This window comes from Mercenaria mercenaria, chromosome 5, assembly GCF_021730395.1.
Source record: "Mercenaria mercenaria strain notata chromosome 5, MADL_Memer_1, whole genome shotgun sequence".
Classification (NCBI taxonomy): Eukaryota; Metazoa; Mollusca; class Bivalvia; order Venerida; family Veneridae; genus Mercenaria; species Mercenaria mercenaria.
Window position 1 is genome coordinate 90,990,219 of NC_069365.1, and position 12,115 is coordinate 91,002,333.

Consider the following 12,115-nt stretch of genomic DNA (forward strand, 5'->3'; position numbering starts at 1 on the left):
AGGTTCATATACTTTCAAAACGAAAGAAACCTGTAAGAATGAAACTGTTTAAGCGTTGTGTGGCATTTTGAATTTTTTTCTCAATACAGTTTTCTCAGAGTTATCTGAAAGGTTGTTTCAGATTTGCATTCAATGTTTCGTATAAAAATAATAGCTACATTTTTGGAAAAGAATCTTTCGTTTGTTTGTTTGTAAAAATAATGTAAATAGATTTACTAGGTTTAAAACAGCGGGTTAGCTATTCTGCTCAGCATGATGCAAGTACAACTTCTATAATACTTTAAACTTTAATTTTCTGATAACAGTATGTGATAAAAGTACATGGGGAGAAAACTGCGAGAAAACATGTGGATTTTGTTTGAGTGGATCATGTGATCGTTTCAACGGTCGGTGTGTAGGAGAATGCCTTCCCGGATACAAAACAACAAACATGTGCATTGAAGGTATGCGATTGTGAATAATTACTATTTAGTTCCTTTTCTGAAGTCTTCTTATAATACGAGGGTTGATAGGGAAGTTCGAAGACTGTTGCTAGAAAAACAAAATGCAACTCTGTATACCTTAAAATGACATATATTTTAAAGGTTATTATATTTTTCAACGATATATAAATATTAGGTAAAAATATTCAAAATAAGTAAGCTACAGCATATTACAATAACACATTAAGGCGTACAAGGAGTACGCCAGCGTACAACAAGTAATATAATGTCAAAATAACATTAAAGTTTCAGTTACATATTTTTAACGTAATCACCGCGGATTTGGGGGAATTTTTTATGTCTCTGTAACTATTTAGCGTAGGTTTAGATGAGCCTGTCATTGTCGTATGACGAAACACCATTTTGCTTATGCATGCGAAACTCACTGGCGTCTTCAAATCGAACGCCTCGTAACACTACCTTGGTCTCCGGAAAAACACTAAAGTCAAAGGGGGCAAGAGCTAAACTGAAGGATGGATGCTGAAGATTTTTTTTAATCGAGCGAGATGATTTCATTATAAGTATAAGTAATTACGTGTTTACGTTTCAGGTATTATTTATTACGTATGCATGTATAAGCTATTTTAGGCCTCTTAGTAACACTTGGAGGGTTTAACGTTACTGCGGGACGATTATAGATCATAAGGCGAGTAGGTGTCCCTCTGAACATTATTTCATCTAGGTAGAGAAACGACCTGATGCAAGCCGGCTTGATAGCTTTCTCACATGAGAAAATCCTACACCCAAACTGAAATTTCAAGAACATGTGATTCGAATCAGCGACGTTTACCGCTCGGCCACGTAGGGCTTTCACGTAATAAATCACTACGTATTCATAGAATATATATTGCCCGTTTAAAATTGTTTGTAAAATATATACACAATCCTATGAAAATCTTGCGAAATTATACATCAACTCTATATTTCTTTTGAAAGCATATCTAAAAAAGTCTTTTCACAAGAAGTAAGGGAAAATGTAAAACTTTGCGGGTTTTAAGTAAATTCATGCGATTTAATGACTTGCAAAATAGAAATAAAATAAAAAACGAGGGAAGTAAATAAATGCAACACTATAGGGAAAATTACGTATGCATCCATTTCGAAGACTTTTATTCCAGTTTACGTAAACCTATAATGTAAAATAATAGATCAGTTTGTGAACAACGAAAACATTTGTCATACTGATTGAAATGTCAAAAAAATGGCCTCGACATAAATATAAAATATACATACGTGTTTTCTACCATTTCGAATGGTAGTTTGGTGTTGAGACTTTGCAACACTGTATTTGAGATGCTGTCACATACGTGTATTTTCTGTTACTTTTTATTTTGGCGGTCAACACGTGGTATTGTTGCATTTCTTCATTCTTTGTTACAAAGATTCTTGATTCTTAAACATTTAAATGCATTAAAATATGCATTAAGCAGGACATGGAAATCTTGTTATTTAATATATTAAATGGTTAAAAGGTGTTGATAATTTGACAGAATGCACAGCAGGGACATTTGGAGCCGGTTGCTCTGGTATGTGTAGTACAAAGTGTAAAGTTCCTGGACAATGTAATAATGTAAATGGACACTGTGAATCATGTGTAGCTGGGAAGCAGGGTGCCTACTGTGATAAAGGTAGGTCTAATATTGATAAACGACAGGCATGTATTAGATCTCAGAATGATTGTCAGATGATTCATCAAAGATTGACACCGGTAAAAATTCATTTTAAACTATGAAATAAAATGCGATGTAAAATATGTAAAGATGAAAGAGAAAAATGGGACACTTCACAGGTCGCTCAATACGACAAAAACGAATATGTTTCAGGCCTGTTTCGATTGATCCTGTCAGAACGGTAGTGGAAATGCATGCTGCCGTCCACACTCTATAGCCCCGGGTTGAGCAGAACTGAACATCTACACATGCTAAAAGTACAAGAAGCAATTTGCCTTTAATTTACGTTCATTTATGTTTGAAGTCTTAAGTTTTTAAAGCGTTAAATATGTTATTTTCCCATAATGTAATAAATCTAATACTAACACATTAACATATAAGTTTCACCCAGGCTTGCGCCGGTGCATGCAAAAGTAATGTTTAAACGTAACTTTGTTGTGGAATTCAATGATACTGAAGTCCGATGCGCCATGGTTTTTTCACTTAGCAAAATCTTTTGACGCAGTCTGCAAAATATTCACTTGCTTGCAGTAATGTGAAAGTTAAGAAGACAGCGGTTTAAAAATATTGGTATCCTCGTTTTGCGTACAAAATCTTGTCTTTTTTTTTTAAAGAAGCCATGTAATATAAAACTACGCTTCGTGCTCCTGTCCACTTAATTTACTTCTACATAAATGAACGTAAATTAAAGTCAAAGATTTCAGTACCTCTCTTGTAGATAGATATTTTAATAACAAGTGACTAGTAGTGTAGTAGTGACTAAATCGGTTTTCAGGATTGACACAGGAGAGTAAAGTATTTCCGATGGGCGGTGTTGTTGGTGGCGTGGTAGCAGTGGTTGTTGTCATAGCAACTGTGGTCTTGGTGTTTTTATTCTTGAGGCGGAGAAAGGCGCAATTACAGTAAATTGAAGTTTTTTTATTAATTCATTGACATTCTATATAACTGTGATGAGGTAAGTAATGAACGGATTTAAAATGATATATAGGGTAAATTAAAAAGTCATAGGAAGAACCGGTGTTTTATGTCTTGTTTAAAAGTGTTGTAGATATGTTAAATTGCAAATGAACTCTTAACGGTTTGACTCTCCTTCCTTGGGAAAGTCAGTTATCAGAACTCTTTAATTTTCAAGTTCAAAGATAACCTTGAGTTTGAGGTCAACATATCGATATATTGATCCCCTTTGTAGTGCACATGATTCAAGGCGTTGCAATTACAATGACACCCCTCATTTGATTACATGAGCATATGTTACATTATCAATTTTATGTATACATTCTAATATGTTGCTTAAAATAACGGCACAATATACGGTAAATCTTTTGCAGGAGTATGTCGACCAGCCAAATAGGTTTTGACACTATTCTAAACCAAGAGAAAATAGAGTATGGTGGAAGTATTAAAAGGAACAATATTTATGAGAATTCATCAGAAATATTGGCGGAATTGGGCAAGTTAAAAGGTATTTCTGAAAAGATTATCTTGAATATTTCTTTACAAACTGTATATTTTCTCCGGAGTTCCAAGTCTGATCAATAATTGTAGCAATTGCATTTTAAAATAGTTTGGTATACCCATTCATAGATCTTCAGTTATGACTGAGACATTTACATGAGTTACAACTACAAAACAGTGTTTATATTTTGTTTATATTGTGTTTTGTGCTGTCAGAATGTCATGGATTGTAGCCAATCCCACAGACTCTTCAATTTTGGCTTTACCTAAGTAGCTTTCTCGATAATCAAAGAGGCTTTTATAAATCAGAGATAAGATAATAGTGTCCCTATATTTTCAGCTTCTCCAAACTCCTCAGACGTGAAAAACGAAGTTCCTGCACTGCTTGATGAAGAAACAAGCGACATTTATTATAACGAAGGACTTCTTGCCAAACGGCGATCAGAGCATTCCGTCTTTATAACAGATCTTAAAGAATACGTTAGAAAGAGAACCGCGAATGTGGAATATCTTGTTCAAGAATTCCAGGTATATATGTTTGATGTCTGCCGTGTAAGATCTAAATATATTCATTCTTACTATGTCACGTATTTAAATAGTAAATCTATTACGATAGTCAGGTTGCGGTTTTGTCAGTGAGATATTATGGAATTATGACTAATAGGAATCATAACATAACCCGAATATGTTTTCCTGTTAAACAAAGAAGACTGATCCTGTGTTTAATTTTACAACACATGCATTGTTTGTATGTCACAGTTATTACGTCATAGCGTCAGACGTCATTGTAGTGTGCTGTTAAAGACGACTACACAAAACAAGTAAAAGTTAAAATGTCATTCTCATTTTGTTAAAAAATCTTACGTTTTTAAACACGAAGCATGAACACAAAGGTAATGTTATAAAAAGAACAAAGTGAAAATGGCACCATATTGTTTCTCTCAATACAGAAATTACCAAGCAGGTTGCAACACCCAACCTCATTTGCCAAGAAACCAGGAAACGCTGGGAAATCTAGGTACAAGGTGATGTATGCATGTGAGTATGCAGCTTTTATAAATATTGAATTAAAATGCCAAAAGCGACACGCTCATCCAGAAATGACACAAAATAAAGAAAATGTCATTATTTACATTTGAAATTTTACCAGTCAAAAGAGAAATGACTTCAAACTTAGGAATTAACATTAACAAAACACTAATTGCCTCTACTGACTGGAAGTATTCCAACACCTGGTTGACATCTTGTATCCTGTATTGTTTTGAATTCGGAAGTAATGGACGCAACCATGCAGCGGACTAGGTCTGTGATTTGTTTACAAATTGTGGACGGGGTGTGTTAACGAGGTTTAATTTCTAAAAGTCTTGTCGGAATATCTAACTACTCCTGTCACTCTGAGAATGTTTTAGGGAACTCTTTTTTAATCAACTATAATATACTTACAGACTGATTGTTCCAAAATGGACCGAGATGTAAAAATAATGAATATTATAGATGATTGCACAATGCCAGTTTTCTTTAATTTAGAGACGCAATATTTTTCTAAATGGATTTAAACTTTCAGAAGTGTGCATAAAGTAATTTGTGAGGTACGGAAAACATAGCGTTGCGTTAGAATACTTGTAAAGTGTATGTAAAGACGGAAATATCTTTAAAGATATTTGCGATTTACTCTGGATTGTTTTGTTTTTTTCAGATGACCATTCTAGAGTTGTTTTGAAGACCTTGCCAGGACAACCGGACAGTGATTATATTAATGCTGCATTTATAAGGGTAAACATACATTTTCATTACACGTTCAATATTTTTATGCCCCCAAAGGTGGGCAAATCAAAATCGCACTGTCCGTCCGTGTGTGCGTCTGTGTAAATTCTTATCCGGTATGTAACTCTGCCATTCATGAAGGGATTTTAAAATAACTTGGCATAAATGTTTCCCATAACAAGTCAGCACGTCATGAGCAAGATCCACCCCCTAGCCCTAAGGTCAACGTCACACTTAGAAGTTAAAGGTTAACATGGTCTGTTTTTTGTCTGGTCCATAATTCTGCCATTTATCAAGGGATTTGAAAATAATTTGACAAAAATGTTACCCATATTGAGACAGCGTGTTGCTCTTATGACCTTGGTCTCTCAGATCACGGTCAAGGTCACAAAATGATTCATACCTAAACTATTCTGGCATATTTTTCACAGACAGCTGTAGCATTCTTGGGTACGCTTTTGGAACTAATAGTGACAGCTCTTGTTGAATCTTGCAATCAGCTAATAGTATACAGCAATTAAAAACGGAGAGAATAACAACGTATATACATAGTGTTGCATGTGCATTTAAGAATACACAAACAAGATCTGTTTGTACTAATTTTAGTTGCTGTAATAGTTTTAAGTAACATAGTTACACCCATTGCATCATTCAAATAATTACACCTTACACCGTATTTTTCAGGGTCATTTCAAGGACAATGCATATATTGCTGCTCAAGGTAAGGGGATCCGTTATATATTTTGTCTCAATGTTTCTCTTTCCAATGCGAAGTCAGTCTATTAACATGTCAATACATTAAATACCTGGAATATTGTAACATATTTCATGCCAATTTACACTGAAGTTGTGACTTAATGATAAACAATTAAAGAATTTACCATTGTGTAAGACATGTAAAAAGAATCAAAAGAATAGATCCTCTTAAATATTTTTGATATTTCACGGCGATGGCATTATGAAATTGATGGCTATTCATATATGTTTAATATTTAAATACCAAGAAATTACAATGCTGATGCGATTTTATCTTTTTTGTATTTTCAGGTCCAATAGATTTCACTTTAGATGACTTTTGGAGAATGATATGGGAAAAGGATGTTTATACTATTGTTATGGTCACAAGACTTGTTGAAGAGACCAAGGTATTTACAGTCAGACGGTTAATTAAAATGTACATGATATTCTGTGTTTAACGAAGGAACTTGGAGCAGCCGTCTATTGTTGTTGCATTAAATGATGGTTACTTAGGTAAAACATTTCTAAAAATACTACAGATTTAATAATTATATCTCACACACTATTGTAAAACACTTTGCGACTGCCTATTTTTGTGATCATATTACATTACAGTTGATTAGAATTTACGCAAGCTTATATGATACATACATTACAAGTTATTTGAAACTTTGAAATACTTTTCACTCTGCAGATGAAATGTGTTCAATACTGGCCGGAAGCGGAAGACAGCATTAAATATGGAGAAATTAATATTCTGACAGAATCAGTAGATATATTTGCGGAATTTACTATAAGGCATATAAAGGTTTCACATAAGGTATATATCCGTATAATATTTTACTTTAATCACTAATAGCTTTTTGTTCTGGAGTTAAACCCGCACTTGAACAAGTTTAGGTCATGTGGCGACTTTTCCAGTTTTTGACGGTGGAAGAAGACCCCAGGTGCCCCTCCGGATATCATTTCAGCGGGCACCTCGGTTGAACCACCGATCTACAGTCAGCTAGTTTGATGGTTTCAACGCATGAAAAAATCTACTCCCCAAACGCGGTTTTGTACACACCTCGATAAGGGACAATTCATTCAAGAAGCGACCATAAGCTCTCGGTCACTATGGTCCTTTACAGACATTTGCATTGTGTGATGAAAGCATAAATTTCAAAATGTTGTGCAACTGATGTAAAGCATTAACATGTTTTTCGTGTGAACATAATTCAGTTTAAAAAGTATTTTTTCTTTAGGACAATCCAGACAATGTAAGAAATGTAACCCAGTTTCACTATACCGCCTGGCCTGATAAAGATGTTCCCAGGAGTACGACAAGTTTGTTACACTTCTGGTATCAAGTTAGGAAACATGACGGGCAAAAGAATCATCCGTGGCTGGTCCACTGCAGGTAAAGGCTCATAATCGTTTGAAAAAGCAGATGTGAAACATTCCTTATGAGCGCATATCGCATTTCCCTTAAATGAACTTTTGCTACGGCTTAAAAGTGTTGAGTCAGCTTGTTAATTTAAGTATTCGTATTTTATATGACTTACGAAAAATGTAAGAGTAACAAAGCTTCAAATACATGTTGAACATGTATTTATTTTTTTTACCAGTCTTAGAACACTAAATTAATAATATTGGAAATATCTGTCTGATCTTGCGTCTGAAATCATTAGTCCTCCACGTCTGATTCAATGAAGTTGGCAGTTACCTGTGAAAACAGGTTTGTACTGGTACAGAATCCAGGAACACTGGTTAGGTTAACTGCCCGCCGTTATATGACTGAAATATTGTTGAAAAACGGCGTTAAATCCAAAACAACAAACAAAACAAACTGATCTTGAGGTAAAGGTCATGTTTCTTTTAAGCAAGAAAAAACGATAACGTGTACAAAAAAAAAAAAAAACAACGTGGAACGACTTCGCGACACGAAATATTGAGAAAACACGATTAAAGTTAACCCATCAGTTATGCATAGTACCCATTCGATAGGTGAGAAATGCGCTATTGAAATGGGCTAGTAGAGTTGAACAATGTCTGTCATACTATATATAGTAGTATCATTTAATTCTTGGTAACAGTGCCACAAACTATCATTTTATTGTTGATTATTTCATACGTTTAGCTTCAGTATTCAGGAAAGTTATAAGAACATCTGTCTCTAAGAAAGAAACTAACCGACTGAGCTGTGCCTTTAAATGACGCGACTAGTAATAAGTAAGTCGTATGTAAAAAAACTCATAGACTTTTACAGGCGTTTTCGTCATCCTTGAATGATCCGGCCAACTCCGAATAATGTAAGACACACTATAACATTAACTTCTATGTCTTGCATATAGCGCTGGCGTTGGACGTACTGGTACCTTCATAGCACTAGACATACTTTATGATCAAGGCAAGGATAAGGGTTTTGTTGATGTGTTTGGATGTGTGAGAGACCTCAGGGATCAAAGGGTCAGCATGGTGCAGACAAAGGTTAATAACTAGTACACAGTGCAGTTTAATCTACATATAGCTACAGTAATAATTTTTCTTAGGCATAATCGAGTTAGCTGAAAAGGATTTCGTTGAATAATGATAAACCCAATGCAGCAGACTTTCTTCCTTTGATTTGTATAATTTAACGTATATAGTGATAACAATAACAATGCATTGAATTACTGATACATTAATATGTTCACTGATAACGTATATAAGCGTGCGTACTTTAGTCAGGAGCATAATTCCGAAATTACTGAAGGTATTTAAAAAAAGCACTTCATACACTGACAGAATACTGATGTGTAAAATAGTATTATATTATATAAGAGCCATAACTCTTCCTTTCTAAACTTTTAATTATCTTACGCCTTTGAAAGATAATGCTGTGTACATTTACTTGTACTTAACACAGCTTCGCTATATTAAAGCATAATTCTTTCAAAAGTTGAAGGGATTTTATTCAAATTACATACATGAACAAAGATGGATGACAGAAGAGGAAAATACTGTGTACAAAAAAATCATAACTTTACATTGCTCTTTTTTTTTTAAATCCTGTTCATTTAATTTATTCAAAACGCTGTACGGAGCATAAATCCAAAAATATTGATCGGATTCTTTATAGAGTGTTCACACTGGAAGAGGACAGTAAAACAAGTGTACTGTACAAGAACCGTAGCTTTACTTTTCTCTTTTTCTAGTTGCATGCATATTTTTGCAGTTGTTCCTGTCAATAATCTTTCTACCAAAACGTATATACATGCGGTGCATTATTACAAAAAATTTCCTTTTCTTGTCTAACAATGAACATGGTTCTTGTTGGCTTAAAAATAACTGGTATTTAAATTTCTTCATCAAATAAAGGTATTATAAAATTCTATTTTACAAATATGTTTCCTTTTGAAAAACAGGAACAATATAGATACTTGCACAATATGTTGGTTGAGGTCCTGGTATTACCATCAAAACCTGTGCACATTGATGAATTTCCAGCTGTGTATAGTGATTTACAAGAAATAGATCCGAAGACGGGAAAAACAAAACTCCTGTTACAGTACGAGGTAAATAATTTTATAGATCACTGTATATAAAATACTAGTAGAAAAAGCGGAAACTCCATAGGCCGCTCAACACGACAAAAATGAAATTGTTGAAGGCTCAGTTTGATTGGACGTGTTCACATGTTTTCAGATCAATATATTTTTCGATGTATTTAATAACCAATGTCTTTGTGCAGTTTATCGTCTGAAATTAAATCACGAGGGCATTATCTCGAGATGTTAAATACTTAAGTACTAAAGTTCATCTGAACTTAGAACCGTGGTAAATCAGGCGATAAACTTTATAAAGACGTTGTTTATTTTCATTTTAACATGCTTATTAAAACATGACTTAAAACAATAACAGTGAACTTCCGTCACTCAAGAAGAAATGAATCGGACGTCAAAGGATTTTTTGACACCATTATCATATTGATGTTTCTCAGCTGTCCTCGCGTAATTCGTTTGAGTCGCTTCTTTTTTAACCGGAAGAAAAAAATCAAATCTAGCCATTTCAAAATACACATTTGAAAAGGACGCGAAACTAAGTGATTTATTTATTAGTGCTATTGCATATGTCCAATCGTCTGTTTCTTGGTATCACATAACCTTACTATTTTGTTTTTCTCATTTTGATTTGTGATAAGTAATTCTTAAAAAGACAAATATTATTATTTTGGGTAATTCAAAATCAATTCTTATTACTACGGTGTTCCGTTAGGGCTGGAACCTGCTCCCTGTGAACGCGAAGGTACGACAGTACGATGGTGAAGCGCAACAGCACAATGTTGACAGCACGACAGTTCGATGGCGAAGCGCGAAAGTACAATGGCAAAGCGCAACAGTAAGATCGTGCAGTCTGTCGTGATATCGCGATTTTCAATTGAACTGCCGCGCTTCACCATCGTAGTGACGCGCTTCACCATCGCACTATCGCACTCCACCATCGTTGTGTAACCATCGTCGTACTGTTGCGATTCACCATTGTACTGTCGTGCTTCACCATCGCACTGCCGCTCTTCACCATCGCTCTGTCGTGCTTTGCCATCGTACTGTCGCGCTTCACCATCGTACTGTCGCGCTTCACCATCGTAGTGTGACCATCGTACTGTCGCGATTCGCCATTGTACTGTTGTGCTTCACCATCGAACTGTCGCTCTTCACCATCGCCCTGTCGTGCTTCACAATCGTACTGCCGCGCTTTGCTATCGTTCCTAACGCGCTTCAACATTTTTTTACTGTTTACTGGTGAGCCAGTTTTTATATATAGAATTGTACGATCAGAGGGAGGGACGTCCTTTTGATTTACTTACCAATAATCTTGTTTAACATAAATCTACATTTTTATCCTATTCGTTCTTCGGTAAAAAAAAGAGTCGGCCGGGTAAGCAGAAACAAACAGATAAAAGATAGTGAAACACGACAGTACGATTGTGAAGCGTGACAGTACGATGGTAAAACTACGATGGTGAAGTGCGCCTGTCACAGTGCGATGGCGAAGCGCGACAGTTCGATGATGAAGCACGTCATAATGATCTTGACACTACGATGGTGAAGCACGACAGTGCGATGGCGAACCGCGACAGTACGATGGTCACACTACGATGGTGAAGTGCAAAATTGCGATGGCGAACCGCGACAATGAGATGGTGAAGTGCGACAGTACGATGGCGAAGCACCACAGCATGACGGACTGGTCGTCATGTCGCACTTCACCCTCGTCCTGTCGAGCATCGCCATACGCGTTCACAGGTAGCGGGCGCTGGCTCTAGGTTAAAGGTCAGTAATTCGAATCCTTCTGTGTTTCATATAAAAAACGACAACTTCAGGTCGTCTTTACGTATCTTTAGAGAACATCACTTTTTCCTACACCTATTTTTCATGAAAGTTCTATCACAAATTAACGAAAAAATGAAAAGAAAATAGGGGGTTATGTAGTTCCTAGTGAAATGCCAGTCAGTTGTGGTCTGCTACCCTAAAAATGGCGCATATTTACTCTCGTCCGCGCAATAAACACCTACTTCCGGTTTCGATCTGCAAAACTTGACATGTGGGGTGTATGAACATGAAAACCGTCTCATTTCATGCAGAATGTCTTCTAGTAGTGAAAAACGGTGATTAAAGCACTCGTTCTACACGAATTTGCACAAAAAATGGGAAAATTAGGATCTATTTATTATGGACTTCTTTCGACTACACCACGGAAGCACATTTTCGACCGAATTACTGACCTTATTCCTCTAACGGAGCACCGTACATTTCTAAGCGGTTATTAAAATCACTGTGCTAAAGACTCTTAGACATTTTACCAATGTTTTTCAGACATTACTTGATGATATAGATGGTAGAAGTGAGTCTGAAGATACTGACGAAATGTACACTTCGGCTAAACAAACAGATAATAGAAATAAAAACAGATACGACAACATTCTTGCAGGTAATAAATCGCTTCAAAACCTCTGACTTACTGACGTAAAATGTACATGTATTT

General features: G+C 35.5%; 1 protein-coding gene across 1 annotated transcript in view; it reads left to right on the plus strand.

Annotated features, from left to right (window-relative positions):
* Positions 1-12,115, plus strand: part of LOC123543877 (receptor-type tyrosine-protein phosphatase mu-like) — a 68,292-nt gene that overhangs the window by 35,563 nt on the left and 20,614 nt on the right. Inside the window, exons 11-24 of the mRNA XM_053544277.1 lie at positions 306-443; positions 1,973-2,110; positions 2,928-3,054; positions 3,481-3,614; positions 3,948-4,135; positions 4,558-4,645; positions 5,304-5,380; positions 6,056-6,092; positions 6,419-6,516; positions 6,804-6,929; positions 7,354-7,508; positions 8,443-8,578; positions 9,496-9,645; positions 11,947-12,061. Coding sequence (XP_053400252.1) covers positions 306-443; positions 1,973-2,110; positions 2,928-3,054; positions 3,481-3,614; positions 3,948-4,135; positions 4,558-4,645; positions 5,304-5,380; positions 6,056-6,092; positions 6,419-6,516; positions 6,804-6,929; positions 7,354-7,508; positions 8,443-8,578; positions 9,496-9,645; positions 11,947-12,061 — 1,707 coding nt within the window. The remainder of the gene's footprint in view (positions 1-305; positions 444-1,972; positions 2,111-2,927; positions 3,055-3,480; positions 3,615-3,947; positions 4,136-4,557; positions 4,646-5,303; positions 5,381-6,055; positions 6,093-6,418; positions 6,517-6,803; positions 6,930-7,353; positions 7,509-8,442; positions 8,579-9,495; positions 9,646-11,946; positions 12,062-12,115) is intronic.